The sequence below is a fragment of the Sander lucioperca genome, chromosome 1, assembly GCF_008315115.2.
Source record: "Sander lucioperca isolate FBNREF2018 chromosome 1, SLUC_FBN_1.2, whole genome shotgun sequence".
Lineage (NCBI taxonomy): Eukaryota > Metazoa > Chordata > Actinopteri > Perciformes > Percidae > Sander > Sander lucioperca.
In genome coordinates, this window is record NC_050173.1 from 1,467,530 (window position 1) to 1,489,325 (window position 21,796).

The 21,796-nt window shown below is 39.8% G+C and overlaps 1 protein-coding gene across 4 annotated transcripts in view; it reads left to right on the plus strand.

The window, feature by feature from the left end:
• Nucleotides 1–18,799, plus strand: part of csnk1a1 (casein kinase 1, alpha 1) — a 34,683-nt gene extending 15,884 nt beyond the window's left edge. For 2 of the 4 annotated variants that reach the window (XM_031288297.2, XM_031288301.2), the window contains 6 exons: nucleotides 5,465–5,604; nucleotides 5,972–6,050; nucleotides 7,126–7,200; nucleotides 7,287–7,393; nucleotides 7,857–8,005; nucleotides 17,987–18,799. In XM_031288297.2, coding sequence (XP_031144157.1) covers nucleotides 5,465–5,604; nucleotides 5,972–6,050; nucleotides 7,126–7,200; nucleotides 7,287–7,393; nucleotides 7,857–8,005; nucleotides 17,987–17,994 — 558 coding nt within the window. In that variant the 3' untranslated portion in view covers nucleotides 17,995–18,799. Of the gene's footprint in view, nucleotides 1–5,464; nucleotides 5,605–5,971; nucleotides 6,051–7,125; nucleotides 7,201–7,286; nucleotides 7,394–7,856; nucleotides 8,011–17,986 lie in introns of those variants that run through there. The other 2 variants (XM_031288299.2, XM_031288298.2) reach the window with 2 other exon arrangements.
• Nucleotides 18,800–21,796: the final 2,997 nt, after the last annotated feature.

Sequence of the window (21,796 nt, forward strand, 5' to 3'; positions counted from 1 at the left end):
TTCTTTACCGCCTCGACCAATAGACACGTCTTTTACAGGTCCAGACGCCGGGGAGCAGTGTTGTAGTCAAGACCACCCAAACTGTGAACAAGTCATAACCAAGACCAGAGTGTATCTAGTAGGCCTGCACGATTCGGGGAAAAATATGAATCACGTTTTTTTTTTTAGCTTAGAATTGATATCACGATTTTTTTTTTTTCCTCACAAAGTGTAATGTTTATTGCGCACATGAACCATGACAAAACAAAACAAATTGGCAGTACCAAACATAGATTTTTTTGCTGCATGTCTCTGCCGAGGCAGAGTCATTTAAAAATGAAATCGTGATCAGGGGTGAATCGAGATCACGTTTTTATAACGATTTATCGTGCAGGCCTAGTATCAAGGCTGAGACAAGACCAAGACTTTGAAGGGGTGAGACGGAGTCAAGACCAGACCAGTGCGAGTCCCACACCGCATGACATGATAAAATGCTAACTATAGGACCTCCTCAAATTGATCTGAACGATCACATAAAAAAATCTTAATCCATTTAATTTAGTGCAGCAAATGAGTCTTTTCTCTCAACAAAACAGTTCTCTTTAGGATCCCAGCAAATCCCCAACTAAAAAAAAAAAAAAAAAAACGGTCTCAAGTTCCGCACTGGACAACGAAACTAAGCTTAGTTGACGCCTCTTGCGCTTTTGTTCTCGTGTTCCGATGTCGGCTCCAGGGTACGTGTGGTTTGCAGGTGGAATCGCGGTAGAAGTGTGGAGAATTGGAGTAATCTGCTTCTGTAAAATGGATGACTAAGAGAGACTTTTTACTTGTTGCCAAGGGCTGGCAAGCTACTTGCTTGACACTCTCTGGACGGACACTGGTGAGAGGCAGCGTGCCATCTTGGTTTGAAAGTGCCCGCATCCAAGCAGTCTGGAGGTGTGTCTGTAGCGCAGGGCTGTGTGATTTAAAGGCGGTGATCACTACAAGTTGATGTAAATGATCAGAGGAAGGTAATCGGGGTGAATGCCGACCCCCGATCAGTTTAAAAAAATCTGATCTGATCCAATATTTGTAATTGGGATAGGGACATCCCTACTGTCAGTTTAATAAAGCAGCAGGGTTTGAAAGTAACATTAGCAGAGGTAACCGTAAAGGCTTTTCCCGGCAGTAACCTCTAGTGTTATAAGTTAGTATGACAAATATATACAATTTGAGTTGCAATAGTTGTTCATGTAGGATATCAACTTGTGCTTGTTGACTCCAGGGAAATGAAGACGTTGTTTACACTGCATCCACGTTCAGAAACACACACGGTGAAATACTTAACACAGCGGATATATTAATTTCCAAATAGTCGCCAGAACCTGCTTGCGACTGACTTCAGTGGCAACAGTGTGTGACGTTTTTCCAGCTAAGTGTGCTGCGTTTGACGTCTTTCACGCACGCGGGTCACCACGTTCAAAGGCTCACTCAGAGGCTCCTGCTTTTTATTAGTAAGATACAATCAAGTAAAAGGAATGGGGTCAATAAACTAACTTAAACACAGCTCTTTATGTAAAATGTGAATCCAGCTTGTGTATATCAGTGTTCAAATGTAAATTATTTTTGAAAAGGTGAAAGTGTCATGGTAATCACCTAGGTACAAAGAGAAGCTTAGCTTCTGTGAAGCTGCTTCATCAAAGTCTAAGCAAACTTACGCACTTTTTGTTGAAAAAAATCATAGCGCTCATTCATCTGCTTCAAGGGAAAATGCTCAGATTTACATGATTTAAAAGTAGTTGCTTATTACTGCCAGAATTTTTAAGTACTTTTCAAAAATGAAATGTCTTTGACCAACTCATCAACCTAACCTGATGTCATATCCATTTAGAATCAGGCCAACAGGGGGCGCCCGGATAGCTCAGTTGGTAGCGCGGGCGCCCATTTATAGAGGTTTACTCCTCGGCGCAGCGGGCCCGGGTTCGACTTCGACCTGCGGCCCTTTGCTGCGTGTCACTCCCCCTCTCTCTCCCCTTTCATGTCTTCAGCTGTCCTGTCAATTAGAGGCCTAAAATGCCCAAAAATAAAAATTAGCCCATCAGGGCTTTAAGCAGGCAGCTGGTTAGCAGTAAGCAAAATACTTGATAGTTTGAATGTTTGATAGTTGTGACAAACCTAACCACTATTTTATTCCCTAATGTCCCTGTCTGTAAAGTATTAACTGGATTGAAATTTTTTTTTAAATTTGGATTTACTTCAATTGTATTTGTGTTTCACATGAGTTAGTGAAATTGTACAAATCAAATTACTATTTGGCAGCACTGTAAATGCGTCTTAGCAAACCTAAATTACACAAAGTAGTAAGCCTAACTCTAATCAGGACTTGCAACTAACTACACATGTAGACCTGTAACAGTTCCAAATTTTGCTATACAACGAATTCTCAAATACTTTCAATTAACAATATAATTGTCTCTTTCAGTCAAATTTTAAAAATAATTATTTATATAAATGTTTTTAAACAAATTAAAAAAATGTATGTATCCCAGGATACATCTGTTGGTTATGTCACTGTTATGTGAAGTAAACTTGACAAAAGAACATTTACCCTTATCAGCCCAGGATGTTCGGTGACAGCTGCCACTAGCATAGCTTTAGCGCAACATTCCGACCAATTATCACTTATATAATTACAATTTGGCACATCTTAACAAAATTGACAATTACCATCAACGGTCATAACCGGAGGACCTCAGTACATGTTAGCAAACAAGTTGTTCTTTACAGATTAGAAAAATAAGCGCACAAATCCCTGTGGAACTACGCTAGCACAACGTATGCTAGTCGTTTCCGCTACAATGTCGTCATTTACGGTAACGTTACTAATTTAACAATGCACAATGGTAGATTAAACACAACAGACGGACTAACGTTACATTACTAAAATGCATGACGTTTAGGTGCTTTGGTGGATTTTCAACCTTCCAAAGCCAACTTGACTTGCAACTGTGGTTCATAGGATAGCTACTATTCTGTGACGCAACAGCGTGCACGCAGGTATGGTAAACGTGTTTGATGGATGCAAACAAGTGTGAACCATCTCATTTATAACGTGCTTTAATGTTTTAATTGCGGTTAAACTAGGGAACCGCGATAACGTGTACATTAAAATGCAAATAGGAAACATTTCACTTAAGCAGATAGCATAATAAGTAATGAGTAATTTGAAAATGTAAAAGATAATTGACACACTTGTGTGGTGACACACTTCAGGTGTACTGGGGAGGAGATGCACCTAAAATCTCACTAATGCAGTCTATTTCCACCAGTAGTTTATCTTAAGTTACCAGAATTTCCAGATTGTCTGGTATGGTCACATTTGGTCATAGCATGTTCTATTGTGCATGGACAAGGAATTTCCATACATTGTGCAAAGTGGCAGTATCATATTGTCTTAGTTTCCATGTTGTGGTCACTTGAGTGTGTTTTGAAACACTTTTCCAAAAGGGTTCTCTTTAATAATGCATCTAGTTTGAGGACGGGGGATTTTCAACTTCGGTTTGACTACTGGCTGTGTTCCTTTTGATAGTAACTATAAGGGTTGTAAATCGGTTGGTGTCTTTAGTTTGGCTTTGACTGCGTTCTGCTTCAGTGTAGGTTGTCACATCCATATTCATTCTGGTCTTTAACTTTATTGCGATAGAAGCCCTCTTGTCAGGTTTGTATTAGAACACTTGTGAGATATGACCTTCATATGGGTTGAATTCAGGTTGAAGATAATTTAATGAAACGATCACTAAATGCACTAGTTGTAGAGCTTGTGTATACCTTATGTTGACCAACACCTGCTGTTTGTTTAATAGCACCAGTCTGAATAGCATAACTCCTGGATGGTAGTGTGTGACATTTATCTTAAAATGAGATTCAACTGTCAGCATTGCACTGCAGAGGTGTGCTCTGACTTTTACACCAGAAACATTGCTTTTCACAGTGACTGATTTGGCAAACATTGACGAGCTTATGGGTTATGGATCAACAGGGCCTGTCTTAATGATTGAGGATGTATGCAGATGGATAAAGGCTCTGACACACCAACCCGACGGCCGACCGTCAGCAGAAAGGGCAGTTGGACTGACTGCCTCCCCGAGTTGGTCAAAAAAGTGCCTCAGCTGATTGGACGAACGTGTCACGTGGGTCTGGATTTGACAACCAGGCATAATGGCGGCTTCGTTCGGAATGCAATCTCATATTTTACGAAGATAGTTCACCGAAACGTGTTCCTGAAAACATTTTAAGCGAGAAATAGGCCGTGCAGTTGCTGAATCTGTCTTCATTTCAGATCGTTTCAGTTTAAAAGATTTTCGTCAGATTTCGAGAGGCGTTCGTCAGGCTCATCCCGCTCGTCATTTTCGGGTTAGCACTCCACCAATCAGATTGGTCATTGAGTCCGACTGCCCGCCTTCCGACCCAGCAAGTCAGGTCGGCCAAAATGAAGGCCGACAGCTCCTCCGGCTGACGACGGCACAGAACACACCGAACAGACTCGAGTCGCTGACCTCGCCAGACTGTCCGACGCCCGAAAATCGGGTTGGTGTGTCAGGGCCATAAGAATTACAAATGGCATCTTTCATTTTGATTGACGACTCTGCAACACGGTTACCCACAATAACTCAACCTCTACAAGAATGTAAATAAGTGGCATTAATGTCCATCAAAATGGCCGACTGGTGAACAACATAGTTTTAGGAAAGCTAAACTGCAGCTGCTAAACTGGACAAGTAAGGCACCCATTACATTTTAGGGTTAGGGTTAGTTGAAACTGGGCAGCTTGATGAGTCAAGTGTGAAACGAACCAACCTCATTCAATCTACAATGGATCAGCACAGTGTTAATTGTATTCAGCTGCTGAATCTTTTGTATGCAGAAATCATATGCTAATTACCATCTTTCATAGCCTCTTTACTAAACTGTTTTTTCATTCATTAAACAGAGCATTTGACTGGCTCTAACACTCATGACAAAAATGTGTGAATAATAACTTCATTTTGTATACCTTGTATACTTATTATTATTATTATTATTATTATTATTATTATTATTTTTACAACATCTGAAAAGGTTCTTTAACTATTAAAAGAAAAACAATGCACCATCACTATCATACTGTACAAGGGGAGGTAAAAATCAGTCTGATGCAGCTTTCACAGAACTCATTGGCTCATTGGGTCTTAATTGTGTAAGACTACTGTTAGCACATTGAAGCTATAAGTGACTTTATTTTAGTTGTTGATATGACACTTTCCCCCTATGCATGGTAATGTAACAAGGATCTCCTTAATCAATGCAATAATGTTGAGAGATGCATGTTATGTAGCAGGACTCAGCTAAAATTAATTAAAATATGTAATTTTGGGCATCTTAATTTCTGATTTAACTTTTGGATTGGCATTGCTCTGTGGGACGTCACTGACCAATAACCACCATGTGTTCTCTCCCTCTCTGTCAGTTGTTCCTTATTGACTTTGGTTTGGCGAAGAAGTACCGAGACAACCGAACACGACAGCACATCCCCTACAGAGAAGACAAGAACCTGACTGGCACGGCACGCTATGCCTCCATCAATGCACACCTGGGCATTGAACAGAGGTCTGTGCAAATATTTCATTTCATTCAGTTCATTTGGATTCAGTATCCCCTGTTTTAAGATAAATGTTTCTAGAAATAAAGCCAGTAATTAAAATGGTCTTGGCGTTTGAAAACATGGGAACTGGTTTCTCAGTTGAGCTAAGCAATCTTTGGAAGTTGTTTGCTGTTTATCCTGGTCTTACATTGAAGCAACCAGCTTCTCACTAAATGTTTCATTTTCCATGACAGTAATACATGAAATGTAGATATGATATATAATTAATATTTATGAATACAAATATGTCAGAGGCGGTGACGCGCTGCATCTGTACTTCACAACTACTGTTTTTATTACATTATATTTGATCAATGTTGTTGTTGTGTGCAGTCGCCGTGATGACATGGAGTCACTAGGCTATGTGCTGATGTACTTCAACAGAACCAGTCTGCCGTGGCAGGGATTAAAGGTATGGAAACATAACCGACTGTCGCATCACAATTCAAATTGATTTTTTATTAATAAACAACAATATTTACAATAAAATAGTCCCTCCTGGACTGGCCGCCAAGGCAGTTGCTATGGAACACTAGCATATTTATTCTTTCATCACAGGCTGGCGTGACATTGATTACATATTTGACTATTTATTTACATTAATTTGTATGTTCCCTTTTTATTGTGCAACCACTGAAAAACTGTCTGTGGCTGGGTAGCGTTGCATTTCCCCCGACTCATTTCCTGGTTCTCCTTATCCATAAACAACATGAAATCAAGGAGAGGGTTAACTTTTCCTGCTACAGATTTCCCACCGTGGTCAGAAGGAACAGGGGAGACACTTTGTTTCTCTCACTATGACTCTAGAGTCGCTACTCGCTCCGAAGCTAATCGCCAGCACTCTCTCACTTCTCCCTCGCTTTATCACCCATATCTTCTGATATTGACGCATGATGAACTGTCACGTCGAGTCCCTTCTTTCTCTGTGTTTTCACAGCGCCAATGAATACATTGTTGTTTTGTCTGTGTCTTTGAGGAGAACCAAGGACCGACTGAGCGGTGGGTCATTAATGTAACGGTTAAGTTTAGCACAGAGACCAACCTAGCTACTCCAGGCCATAGAGCTCAAAATGTCATTGACCCGCTCCTTTGACACAGTCTTGAGGTCTAAAACTACACCTGTATCCATACACCGGTCTTCAAAGCACTTGACGGCCCATTTTGTTTGCTTAACAGTGTTCGGTTAACTTAGTTTTTTCTCCAGTTAGTCGACCTCCTCTTTACATAGCTTTGCATGTCATTTAGCAGGTGTATTTTCTTCTGGAGATGGGCACTTCTCAATCCACTCCTCCGTTGACAGGGTTACTAAACTACTACAACGGCAGCCAGTGAGCTGTGGTGCCAACACGATTGTTATGCTGCAGAAATAGTAACTCAGATACTGCGTTTATGTTGCACAAGTGAATGTTGTCAGTGTCAGAGTATAAAAAAAACGTTGAGTGGTAGTATGTCGCCAGTAGCATTGTTAATGTATCTGTGTTTCTCAGGCTGCAACAAAGAAGCAGAAGTATGAGAAGATCTCAGAGAAGAAGATGTCCACCCCTGTTGAGGTCCTCTGTAAGGTAAGAGAACGTTAAAACAAGCACCGTGGTAAAAGTGATCTCACTCCACATTCACACAACTTAATTGTATGAATTCATGTTTCCAGGGTTTCCCAGCAGAGTTTGCTATGTATCTGAACTACTGCCGTGGCTTACGCTTTGAGGAGGCTCCAGACTACATGTACCTGCGCCAACTGTTCCGCATCCTTTTCAGGTAAACACGCATACACATGCTACACATACATAAGGAAAAATGCCATTTTGCTGTGGCCAGTCTTGATGCCCGCCCTGATTCAGGTCTGTCTTCTGTGCTACTTATGAGAAAATGTGTAAGAGCAAATTTACAATGTAGTTATCAAAGGCTGCTCCAGTTCATCACCTGTGCTGGATAAAATGACAATGGCCATCAATTACACTTTTTCTTGTCATTCCACTGTTGGTGTACCGCTATTTCTGTAGTATAAACACATGAACAAAGCAAGCTACATTAAGGGAGGACTGATTTCTGTGCCATCACCTCTTGTCTGACTATGCCCTCCAATATCTTGCGTCTTTCCCCCTGACATTGTTTTCCTTGCTCCATTCCTTATTTCCTATGCTGCTGTCCTTCCATAACCAACTTCAAACAGCAGATTGTCGGGAATATTGGGCTGATGTGGTGTTTCTATGTATTGTAGGACTCTGAACCACCAGTATGACTACACATTTGACTGGACCATGCTGAAACAGAAAGCAGCCCAGCAGGGGGCCTCCTCCGGGGTCCAGGGCCAGCAGGCACAAACCCCCACAGGCAAGCAAACTGACAAACCCAAGCCTAACATGAAAGGTTAGTAGCAAACAGCCAAGCGACGTTTTTTTTACAGACACCAATTGCTCATATATTCATTCAGTATTGTATTTAGGACTATTAGATATTGTTTTATTCCCTAACCCACACCCCAGTGCCCTTTTTAAAAAAAACAAAAAAAACAAAACAAAAAAAACACCAAATTGGAAATCAAAAGCAAATAAAGCTTCTTATTCCTGTTGGAATGATGAAGCCAAACAGCATTAAAAGTTTCAGGAGGCACCCTAAAAAGAACAGAAAATCCCAAATAAAATAGTTTGATACAATTGGTCTGTCTTGCAGAAGCAAAGACGTCCTTGGGGAATTTGACTACTAACTTTGCAACCATGCTATTCTGTTCCTTTGTTGGGACTGGACAACAGGCTCTCTCTGTTGGGACACTGTTTTAATGCTGACCAACTCACTCTGATTACACACCTCTGACTCTTCTGCAGTCTGTCTTTATTAACATTCCCTCTCCAAACTGGATAATGTTGAACATCTTTTTCATTGTTTTTCCCTCCTTACTTAACACTTGTTTTCCCGTGCTATTTGACTGTGACATTAATGATCCACACCTGGTGTCAAGCAGATGGAGACTAGGTGTGTCGTTATTGGAAACGACAACCTGAGGAATATTGGTCCTTCAGGACTGGAATATTTCCACGGTCACTCTACTGGGTGGCAAACAAGTCAGATCTGCCACGGTACATTCACACAGCAAACAAAAAGACTGAAAACAACTGCTAAAATGGTACCGACTTCGCCAAATGGTTTAGAAATCATTCAAGCACAAAGTTCTGACATCTAAATAGAAGAGAGGCAACTGGAAATGAAGTGAGTTTTTTTTAAGAGGCTGTGTAACTAACTAACCAAGAAACATTGATTCAGGATTGTGCAGGAATATACTTTTTAGAGCACTGTTTTTGGTAAGGTCTAAAAGTACAGTATGGTAGTATTAACACTCAACCAACACCAGGGAAGACAGTCAAGAAGGTGTCGGCATGGCAAGAGCAAGGGCTCTTTTTTTTTTTTTAAGATGATGTTGACAAGTTCTCTTTTGCAGCATTTAATTAAACATATGCTTAAAGTATGCTTATTCATTTTACTGCAAATGTATATCAGTTCCAAATATTGGTATCAGGTCTCCTTGATTACCGATAATCGGTATCAGCCCTAAAAAACTACAACATATCAGTCAATCCCTATTTTTTTTTGTAAATACTTGGTTCCTAGCCAACCTTAAGAGGAGTGGAGCACCGAACTCCAGCTGACCAACTCCCACTGCAGCTTTCACAACTCCCAGCCAACTCTGGGCAGGTGAAGAAAATAACAATGGCTAACAATTGCTTGCCAAACAGTTAAACTCTGAATTGACCAGGGGCCTGTTCAAGAACAGTCATCCCTACCTTTGCCATTTTGTGAAGTATTCTGTTTTCAGTCATTGTTTTCTAACATTATGTCATGTTTTTAAAATGTTTTGTGGAATGTTATATTTACTGTTTTGTTGTGTTTTAACCAGTTTTGCATATCAGGGCCACCATAGGTTTTTAGCTTATACCGGATTAAGCTTTGGAGATTGGTCAAGTCATGAGTTTGAGTTGCACTTCACTTTACTACTTTGCCAGGTAGTTCTTCCACTTGCTGTTCAGTTTAGGCTTCAACAGGTCGTGTGGAATGTCAGTCAGGTTTCTGACATGCAGCGGTTTTTCTAGTTCCGCCTGTGAGCTATCAAAGGCACTCAGACTCGGAATGTTATGTACAATGTATTCACAACTTGTAATGCTTTAAAACAGGATATGATTGTGCTTTCTAATAGCTTTCACTTAAAACAAATGTCTTATTCTTATCTTAGTTTATTTCATATTTTTCTCATTAATTTTCTCTTTCATACATTTCCAGTTGAGCAGGCAGTGACAAAGAATAACTCATTTGAAGGTTTTACCAGCTGTAAACACGGCAACTCTTCACTTACATAGTCCAAGTTAAAAAGCTGATCTTAACACAGATGACTTAAAAAAGAGATAAAATCAAATAAAAATCAGACCCACTTATCACCCACCCTCAACTGAATATAACTGCATCTTCTATCACTGTTACAGCCACAATCACTTCTTTGCTGAAAGTCTTTGTTGCACCCACAGAAAATGAGTTAGCTTCAACAGAATGCTATCTTAACCCTTGTGTTGTCTTCCCGTCAGCCTTGAAAACACTTTTTTTTCCGATGTTTTTGACACCTTTTTTTCAGTTTTTGCTTTTTCCAATGTTTTACATTTTTAAATATTTCTTCTACACATTTTCAGAGCTTATTTCTACTTCCCATATTTTCTGATATAAAACAAAAATTTAAAACGGGTCAATGTGACCCGAAGTCAACACAAGAGTTAAAAACATTTAAAAGAAAAATATGACTGGCCCAGAAACTAAACAAACGCAATGAAAAGTAGACAAAGTAGATTTCAGAGCTTATTGTTTAAAACGCATATCCTGTTGGTCCAGCCTGGCTCTTGCCTTTTCGTACAATCTCACCATCTCTACTAGATTGTTAGTTTGCTGTTGGCATGATCGCAGGGAGCATCACGGCAGGAGACACCCAGTCTGACAGGAAACCTCTGCCAAGGCCAATGGCTCATTAGATGCTGTTCCAACATGCCCATTTCTCCCTCTGCCCAACACACTCAACGTTAACATATTTGCTAGCAATAATGCACACAATGTTTTAGAGTACTTAACAACCCTCAGTAGTGTGACTCCACAGTTGGAATTCTTTTCTGCACCCTCTGAGAACCTTAAAGCAGCCACATTATTGGCCTTTCACTACAGTGTACACAATTTCCCTGTTAATAAACAGGCAAAGGTCACATGTATTGAATTAACTGATGCAGTTTTATCAATTTTAATTCAATTTCCCCAAGTAATTTAATGTACGACCTGTAGTGTATTTGACAGAATTAATTGTTTAAAATGCAAGCTCTCGAATTTTTCTTTAAATTCATTATTTCAACGGTGTGGCTTCTGTCTGATAGAACACTGGCACGTTGAAGAGTTAGAACACTGTCTAATAAAGTTTAAGCTGTTAGTCTTTATAGGGTTTTTAAGGTTAATCCCAGGTCTTAAGGATGGTTCAGTTATCAGGTTGTACCAAAGAAACTGTGGCGGCTCTACCCAGACTCTGTTCCCTCACTGCTGTAGTGGTGGATGTGAGGCAGTAGTCCTACCAATTTTTAAAAAAAAAAGAGAGGAAAATGTCAGTTTTTTTTGATTGACATGAACTCTAGCCCATCTGCTCTAAAAGCCTGAGAGTAGCATCCATAATGCCTGTACTGCCTATCTCAGTGAGGCTTTTCTAGTTACATCGAGGTTAAATAAATGTTTTTTTTTAATCATAGTCTTAATGTACACAGGCAGTGCAGAACATTCAAACCACTCAGTGACGTAGAAAAAACTTGACCTATAAACCTTAATGGATTATTGTTATCCACCCTGGTCCCAACCAGGGTTGAATGTGGGCTGAACACTGCTTAGCTTTCTTTATGAAAGACTGAACACCCGTTCATACCTGAATAGATCTTAATCATCCCACATAAAACACAGGGTGTGCTAAAGTGGAATTGGATTTCAACCATAGTTGTCTTTTATTGAGATGTAACTGTCTGCAAAGATCACACTTGGCAATTTACTACTATTGTCACCAGTAACTTTTTCTAACCTCAGCATTGTTCCTTAAAGGTGTTTATTAGGGCTGCAGCTATCGATTATTTTAGTAATCGAGTATTCTACCGATTATTCCATCGATTAATCGAGTAATCGGATAAGAAATACTTAGTAAGAAATACTTAGTAAACAGCAATAGTAAATATTTATTATTGTGTACTAAAAAAAGGAAAGTTTTTTTTTTTTTTTTCTTTTTTTTTTTGAAACAGCAACATTTTTTATTGCCAAATTCCAAGTACATTTTTGGTGGCCCAAATGTTAATATTTTTCACCCCCTTCCCCTTCTTGCCTCTGGCTCTTTGCACTGGATATGCAAAAGAGCTGTTCACTAAGCCCAGGTAAATGTGACTGTACAAAGCTTACAGCAGGGCTATTCAACCACACTGTTCTGGGGGACACATTTTCAGAAGCCTAATACACAGTGAGGAGAAAGAATAAAGAATGCAGACATCACCGGCATGATGACGTCATTCACGTGCATATTAAGTGGCCATGCTGGGGGGAGGAGCCGGTTTGTCTCCGGCAGCAGCTAAGTTTCCAAAGATTAGTAGCAAACTAATAAACGGCTACACTACAAACCGACCGCTTTCGTTTTAGCTTGTTGGTAAAACATGGCTATTTGCAGAGTAGCATGCTGTAGGCTAGTTGTGTAAAACAGCGCGGTGGACGAGAGCAGCAGACGTTAGTTAGCTCCCTTGTGTCGGGTTCGCTCCGTGGAATGGATGAGTACACTGGATGTTTTCTACAAAGATGATGTAGCAGAATGTTTGCAGCTTAAAATGATCCCAAACTTTCTGTCGTTTTCTCTCGCCTGTCTCTTCTCTTAGACCCTCGCTATTTTCGTCTTCGTTCATTTGTAATCTGGGCCGTCTCGTGCATAGACGGTATATAAACGGTTTTGTGTCCACCGAAGCGTCAACCTGTTGTGTGCGCTAGTAATTATTCTCCGTGCGGAAACACGGTGAGCCGTACAACCTTAATTACATTGATTTAACGAAGCTTCGAAGCAAAGAATTTTGCTTCGAGGATTTTTTGTAATCGAGTTATTCGAGGAATCGTTTCAGCCATAGTGTTTATACACATGGAAACATTAAGTTGAAATACAGTTTTTCTTTTTTTCGTCATAGCCTACCAGGAATGTTTGGTGATGTTTCTTTGGTGGGCAAGAAGATTAAAACATGCAAACGCATGAACACCTCACTGTGTGAAAGTGATGAACACTGCGTAAGTCAACAAGGTGCTGCAACTACACATCACCTACATATGGTTAATATGGTTAAGTAAACATGCAACTGTTTTTAGGTGTGTGTACTAGAATTATGAATCAGAATTAGAATTGACTTATCAGAAGTTAAAAGTACATAAAACAAAAAGTGCTACTCTATGGTGCAAACATAAAAACTATGAAGTTTTTGCACTCTTTTTTTCAAATGTATTTTGCAATTGCTAATTCAATTTACAATTTTGTCATGCAATTTAAATGTGCTTTTTGCAGTTAACTAATATGCATGGTTACGATGCCATCCTCAATTCCGTTTTAATTTTTTTGACTAATTATTTGAATGTAAACTCAATCAATTGCATTTTATATTGCCATGGTTTTTTGGTGTCTTTATTCAAATGGCAATTTAATGTGCCAGCAAAAAGTCTGTTGCATTACATTTGCTTGGTCACCGCGCTTACTTGGCCTCTTTATTCAAATTCAAATTATTAGTCATTAGTTTGGATGACACTCCCCGTTTAGTGAACACAGGCTGTGTTAAGAACCACCTACTCTCTCCCCAGTCTGCGTGCCACTGATAGACCCTGTAATGCCTGTCATTTTTATCTGAACACCTGTGGTGTCAAGGCCTGTTAGGGCAGAAAGTGCTTTCACCCTCTGGGAGAGCGTTTGCACCCTATCAAAGACAACAGTTGCCGATGCTCGATCCACGTCATCTGCTAAAGCATTTTAAGTCCAGTTTAGACCAAATATTCACAACAAGACAAAACTGTTTTAGAACGTTGCAGGGAAAAGTTGCAGCGGCCTGAATTGGCCCGTCTCAGCTCAACTCAAGCCAGCCAATGGCGGCGCCTGCGACTCAGCTAGTCAAGTCACCAGTGCCTGCTTTTAGAACGAAAGGCACATCACCTGTTTTAACAGCCAATAGTGAAGTCAGCTGGTCAAGTCAACTAACTGTTTTATATCAATGAGTTACAAACTGTCAGCTGGTCAAAATGGCAGGCTCAACGAGTGCCGGCAAGCACGGTATACGGTCGAGGGAACTAGAGAGTGACTGAAGAGAGCGAGTGGCGTTGGAACGAAAACCGTGAATCAGAGAAATAAAACATTGTTTTTGTCGTTTTGTCACTACTAGAAATGCAACTGTAGCAAGTATCTCACTATCCTCATTCATATTTTAAGACGCTACATATGATATTCAGCTACAAAACAGCCTGAAAAGTAGAACAGAAGTACAGAGTCGCTGCTATGAAGATGATACACCATCTAGTCACATTGGTGTAAACTGGCAGGTTTCAGGACGTTGAAGTAGTTGCAAGTTTCAACTCGTCTCAAATCTCTGGTCTGAGCTGCATCAAGTTCATCTGTGGCCATGTTGGCATCAGGGTTCATACGTTTTGAAAAAACCTGGAAAAGTTATGGAATTTGAAAAATGCAAATTCCAGGCCTGGAAAGGTTTTGGAAAAATAAAAAGACCCAGAAAGTTTTGGAAAAGTCATGGAATTTCTTTTAACACAGCATAATATGTGATTAATTAAAAAAAAAAAAAAAATCATTTGAGTATTTCACGTCTTAACCTCAACGTTCTATTCGGGGCGCGATATTATGAATCCCACTATGAACCACATAAATTGTCATTCATTTTATTGTTAAACCTCTGAGGGTAAACTTTAACAGATTTTTATTCTTATTGTATAATGTCGACTGACATTTTCAGGAATACATAGTCAGGGAAATTTGCCGGAAAAGTATTGGTTAAAATGCGTATGAACCCTGTAGCATTAATGTATTCTAAGAATGTTTTATAAATTCAGCAAAACCTCTACTTTGCCTCTGGTCCTCATTGCCTTCATTTGTTGGTTTAGGTTCGGGTTAGAGACGGCCAATCAGAGGCAGAGTAGAGTGTTCCTCCCAGATGGCTGGTGGGGACCCGCTTCGATCCATTTACGTTCATTAAAATTTTTAGTCAAAATAATTTAACCTGAACTGAGATTGCATTGCCACTGTGCAAATGAAATTGCCGATTACAAAATGCATATTACATTATGACAAAATTGCATATTAAATTGACAAATGCAAAATGTTTTTCCATTTGAATAAAGAGAAGGGAAAAAAACATGGAAAAATTAAATGCAACTGATTGCTTAATCAGTTGCATTTAATTTTTTCATCTAAATTTTTGTCAAAATTTTAACTTAATTGAAATGCAGTAGCATTGTCACTTTGCATATTACATGGTTAATTGCAAAATGCACATTTTTAAATTGCATGACAAAATTGCAAATTGAATTGACAATTGCAAAATGCATTGTCATTGTCAAAAACGTCCATAAAAAAACACAGACATTGACTTTGAACATAGAGCAGAGAATGTGAAGCCGGTAACTAGAGTAAATGGCCAAATACCAAAGTAACCAGTAGGGTTATTGTTGTGCACAGAAACAAGCTTAAACAGCTGTGAGCTAGGGCGCAGTTTGCTCTACGTTTAATGTCTTGAAAAGAAATGGCACCAACAACCACTGGTCCTGGGTTAATGCCAATTCAAAATGGAGGAAAATCCCATAGCCCGTAAATAATATTGAGGTGTTTCAGTTTCACAATGTGGAACAGACTACTATTGCAAAATATGCCACAAAATGATTGCTGCTAAGTGGTGTCGGTACCACGAATCTATTCCATTACTTAAAACACCACCCAGTGCAGAACACTGGAGTCAAGCCAGCCTCCACTTCCACAAAGAAAACCTAGCCCCCCATGTAGTTTTGCTGTACGTGTGTATATACTAGGCGTTATGGTGAACGGGATTGACTGACTTATTGAATAATGTGTGAAATGGTCCTGACAGTCAGTCCGTCAATAAGTAAATGGATAAATATTAAGTAATAAATTAAATCGATAATTTCTTTTCATCTAACGCCTGCCTACTATCTCACAGAAAAATTGAATTTCAGTTGTGTGAACAATTAGTCGAACTTAAGTCAGCAGACTGATCGGACTTCAAAATGACAGAACATCACCTCAAAGTGGCGTTGAGAAACGTCCTGTTTCCACAGACTAATTTCACTTCAGAATAATAGCAGACCACCTCGGAGTGTCACTCACAGTATCGGGACACTCTGAGAAGTTAAGCCCTCTCAAATATCATGAGTTGTTGATGTTACCTCTCATTTTAGGTGATCACGCTGGTATGATCAAAGGGTTAAATAAAGTTATTTTTGAGAAAATATGTAGATATTGAGATGTATATCATGTTACAGCATAGCTTAAAAATGTCAAGATGTTATTTATAAGCCATATTGCCCAGCCCTTCTGTGAGCTGCTGTGACCCGAGCCGATGTACACACTGCCATGTGTATATCCGTAGAAAACTCAGTCATCTAACCACTTGCCTCGTGCGTGGATCTGTCTTTTTCTTTGTTGGATCGCGAACCAAAAACTACCGGTTAAACTACATGATCAGCTGTTCTCAATTCAATCTGGTGTACTCAGTTTATCGCTGCGATGGACCAGATTAATTGGATGTTGCGAACCACTAAACTTGCTGACAAACGTCCACACACAAATAATGAAGTAGAAGTAGAATTTTCTCTAAGCTGGAAGACTCGGGACAATGCTTTCCTATGGAAGAAGATGAGCTGATGGATGAACTCCCACAGAGTGCAGTGAACACTACTGTAGTAACAAAGTCCACAAAGTAGGACGCAGGGTTTTCCTCTCCAACAGTGTGAAGATACCTGAATGTTCTTCCCTTATTGCCTTTGCAGACGACATTGCATTGTGGGAAACGGGGAATATTTTTTCATATATGCGGCTTTATCGTTTGGTGCGTTTCTAGGGACCTTTGCTCCTGTGTTTGTGGACACGACTTTAGATAAAGCATTGGCTGGTGAGATTCTTCGGATAAATAAACACTCAACCCAGAGCTGGGCAATATATTGATGTTTAGAGGTGCAACGATGAATCGATTAATCGATTAGTTGTCAACTATTAAATTAATCGCCAACTATTTTGATAATCGATTAATCGTTTGAGTCATTTTTTTATTTAAAAAAAATAAGATTTCTCTGATTCCAGCTTGTTAAATGTGAATATCTTCTAGTTTCTTCTCTCCATTGTGACAGTAAACTGAATATCTCTCATATAGAACATAATATGAGTTCTGGACAAAACCAGACATTTGAGGATGTCCTCTTAGGCTTTGGGAAACACTGATCCACATTTTTCACCATGTTTTGACATTTTTATAGATCAAACAACTAATCAATTAATCGAGGAAATCGACAGATTAATCGACTGAAAATAATCGTTAGTTGCAGCCCTATTGATATATCGATATCATGATATGAGACTAGATATCGTCTTAGATATCGTAATATCGTAAATGGCTTATGTTTTGTCTTTTCCTGGTTTTAAAGGCTGCATTACAGTAAAGTGATTCCATTTTCTGAACTTACCAGACTGTTCTAGCTGTTCTATTATTTGCCTTTCCCCACTTAGTCATTATATCCACATTATTGATGATTATTTATCTAAAGTCTAATTGTGAAGTTATTTTGAAAAAGCACCGATTGTCAACCCTACAATATCGACATTGAGGTATTTGGTCAAAAATATCGCGAGATCTGATTTTCCACATATCGCCCAGCCCTAACTCAACCACATACAACAAATAACTGAACACTTCAGCATTATTATAGACCTATTCAACGCCTATTATTTAAGTGCTCTACATATTGTAAGGTGGAGCGTCCTCACACAGATTCAGTCATTTTGTTTCGCTGTTTGTTCAGCAGTGCAACAAATGACCTGCAAGCCCGGTTGGGTCGGAGGGATGGCCATCTGTCTGATGCCAACAGCTCCTATACACTCTGTGATACCTCTTAAGTAACCGCCTGCCCTTTCCTCACCACTCGGGACTCCCAGGTCAACGTCCTGCAGCTTTGCTGTTGAGCCAGCGTCTCTGTCTGTGTCTCTGCCACCTCCGTCTGTCTGTGGGCGTCTGAACACCGTGGTAATAATGCTGCCTGTGTTTTCTGTCTCTGTAGGTTTCTGAGTGGTCTCTGCCCAGAGCGGAGCTGCAGAAGCGTTGGCGACCAGGACCAACAAGTCTCTCTTCCTGGACAAGCGACAAACAGAAAGTCTGTGTCTCTCCTTCCATAATAACTATCTATGTAATGGAAATGTATAGATTTACACATGCCTTTGTACGCTGTGTTATCTATATATTCATATGTAAATATAATAAAACTCTGCACTCCGAAAGAAAAGAAGAATGAAAAAGCAGGTTTTTTTTTTGTTTTTTTTTGGATGTGGAGGCTGTAGCCCCCTGCCCCCACCCCAGACACACACCCTCCCCCATCCATCCCTGTCTCTGTCCTCCTTTCAGTGTTGACTTTTTGTAAGGTTTCTTTGGAAACTGAAGTTAAGAAGATAGTCATCTGACCCTGTTATTTTTTATTTTTTTTTTGATCCCTGTGGAAACATCTCAAAGCATCTTTTCCCCCTCTTCACTCATCAATTATTTCACTCCCCCCTTTTACCAAGCAAATGTTAATACATGTAAACCTAAAATCTGTTCCTCCTTTTTGTTTCTGAAATAATTGAATGATGCAACCCTGGATGTTATTTACTAAAAAAAAAAAAATATCAAAAATGTTGGATTTCCTTTCTTGTTTTCTTTTTGTTTTCCTATGGTGATTAGGAGTTTGCCTGTTGACAATATAAGCAGCTGATGGCAACAGTCAATGGTAGAATGATACTCTGGCTCTCTCCCTCTCTCTTTAGAGCTCTGAATTATTATTAAATCTGTTGTAAAATGGTCTTCTCCAAAAATACCAATAAAAATATTACATAAGTCAGACCTCCAAGCACAAGTCATTATCAAGCACCTGCACAATGAAAATGTGTCTTTTCTTATATAAACTGCATTGTCAATAACTAATTGAAGGCCCCCATCACCACACCATGAGTATTTTTACGATACGCTTTTCAGTTTTCCAGTGATCTTCCTTCTCCTCCTCCACTGCCGATGTGTGTTACACACGCAGTACTGATCAGTATCAAGTCGGAGTACATAAACCCACAAAAAGTGTTCTTAAACATTTTCTAGTTAAATGTGTAGTACCCAAAGTAGGTCAGTTATTCTGCCTGATTGACAATAAACATCAAAACAATGGAAACTACATTGCTGCTGCACAGCAGCTGGAATGAATTCGGACGGCCCTCTGCCCTTCCTCTGCCAGTTAGGCTGTGTTATTCGAAGAGTCAAAGTGTGCTGGATCATGAGTCTACACTATGTATTGAGGCAATGGTCTCCGCATTTAGTGTGAGCACTAATGAGCACCACGAGCTACTGAAGGTAAACTAAATGTGGCGGCTTCATCAGCGATGTCGGTGAATAATTATAAAAAAAGTTAGTTATGATACAAATGCATTATTTAAACGACTGAATCGGGTCATATCCATACTATCAAATCAAGTGAATTATTTTAAAATCTAAATAAGCAATGCTGTCACTTCACACTGCTGCCTGTTATCCAACAAAATTCAAGATATACTGGATGGATAAGACTAAATGTCCGGGGCTCTTAAAGTGCCCATATTATGAAAAAATCACTTTTTCTGGGATTTGGGGTGTTCTTTTGTGTCTCTGGTGCTTCCACACACATACAAACTTTGAAAAAAATCCACCCATGCTGTTTAGAGTGAGATACGGTTTCTGAATGTGTCCTGCCTTCAGTCTCTGGGTGAGCTGTTCAAAATCGGCACGGCTTGTGACGTCACAAGCCGAAACGAGCAGGCTAACCGCAACCATTAGCTCGTAGCGTTAGCATGCTAATGCTAGCATGCTAACGCTAGCATGCTACCTCGTTCTCAGTAGCAAAGCACTGCTACAACACACACAAGTTCACCATAATCTACAAAAGAACTACTTACATGTGCGCCCTCATTTAGAAGTCTCCCAGCTAATCCTGCCTTGTAACTGACCGAAGTTGTATAAACAGCCTTTCTTTTACTGTCTATGGAGCTAGCTAGCTGACATGATCTACATCTGAGCTACTGGGCATGTGCAGTGCAATCAAAGATAGTACAGAAGAAGAAGAAGAAAAGAGGTCTGACTCTGTAGCTAAAACAGAGACCAGCTGAAAAGAGGATCTGCAGCAGTGAGAGAGAGCACTGCAGTACAACAGAAATATGGTGTTTTTTGAAAATTAAACCATGTAAACCTATTCTGGTACAACCTTAAAATACAATTATGAACCTGAAAATGAGCATAATATGGCTGCTTTAAAGCCCAACACATTTTTGTATCCCAAATTACAAGTCATTTAAGAAGACTAGCATTTCTGCGGTCAGCGCTGAGTTGTAGGAATTTGGGGGGGCGGTGTTTGGGGAGGAATAGTAAAAGTGGCAGCAGCCCCAGTGAGGTGGTAAGTGTTTAGTACAGTTAGGGTGAACTGAAACCTGTCTACAAGGTAAGCAACACCGCACCGTTATCTTGCTGTTCTTGTTTTAGGAAAGTACACAGTGCTGGGGTATTGTCATAAGTCCAGATGCTGAAAACACTGCATGGCTGCATTTCTGAATGTTCTCTCCCCCCCTCCCTCCATCAATGTCTGTCAATAGATTCATATTGATGATTGATTACTCAATCAATAAATCATTAACACTAGAAGATTATGTTCATCCAAAGTATTGTTTGACAGCACAAGTTGTATACATTTTTTTATTCAAGTTAATGGTTGTGAAATTGGGATTGCAGTGGACAGACCAATAAAGGATAAATTGATGGTATTCTATATTTTTCTTGTTTTCTACTAATCTTATGTGGAGACTGCTAATTGCCAGTGTGTGTATCCAAAGCCTGAAATATCTTATGCCTCTGTGCAGTAGAGCTCCATTATCAGTAACTATTAAAAACACCACTGTTGGACTGGCTGACATTCTCCTTCTTTACCATCACTGAGTCCTTATTAAAAATGAAACTTGTACTGTAGGTCTGTAAGCATTTCTTTATTAGTTTTTTACATCAAGTATCGAGAGACGGACTAACACATGGGATTTGTTGACTAAGAAAAATATAGAATAATACCAGCCTTATTCTTTTATGACATCTGAGGGCTCCTTGACTCATTCTCTTGCTCTGTGACAGGGAGCATCTTGTTGAAGGCACTTGTCTCATGACTTCTATGGATAGATGAAACTGCTAGGTGTACGCCCTGGCGTCGTGTCATTCTACAGCTGGTAATGGACCCTGTGTTCTGAAATTATACTCTCCCTTTATGGGGTGTGATGGTACAATTTTATATAGCACACTTTGACAGATAAACCAGGCCTTATGACCTAAACCCACCTGCGTGTTTTCAGGTTGTCAGTCTGTATGTACGTCCGTACATCCCATTCTTGTGAACACGATATCTCAGGACCCCCTAGAGAGAATTTCTTAACATTTGGCACAAACGTCCACTTGGACTGAAATTATTAGATTTTGGTGGTTAAAGGTGCAATATGTAATACTGACAGCTAGTGTTTAAAATAGTTACTGCAGTACAAATTCAAAATATTGGAGAGTCGTCTCCCCCGCCCCCTCACCAGACTCGAAGTTCACGGAGGTTGCCAGGCTGAGACCGCAGCATCCACAACAATGTTGCTAGACGCTAGTCTCTTATAGCCAGACATTACTTCACAGCACAGCGGACTAACTACCGTTAGATGCTGGCTATATATAAAAAATATATAAAAGTCCGTGCTCACGTGGAGCTCTGTACCCAACTGACAGACACACTTTTTCGGCTTAGAATTATGATAGGAACGGCTAAAAACACAACAACCACGCCGTCCTCTCCACCCGACGG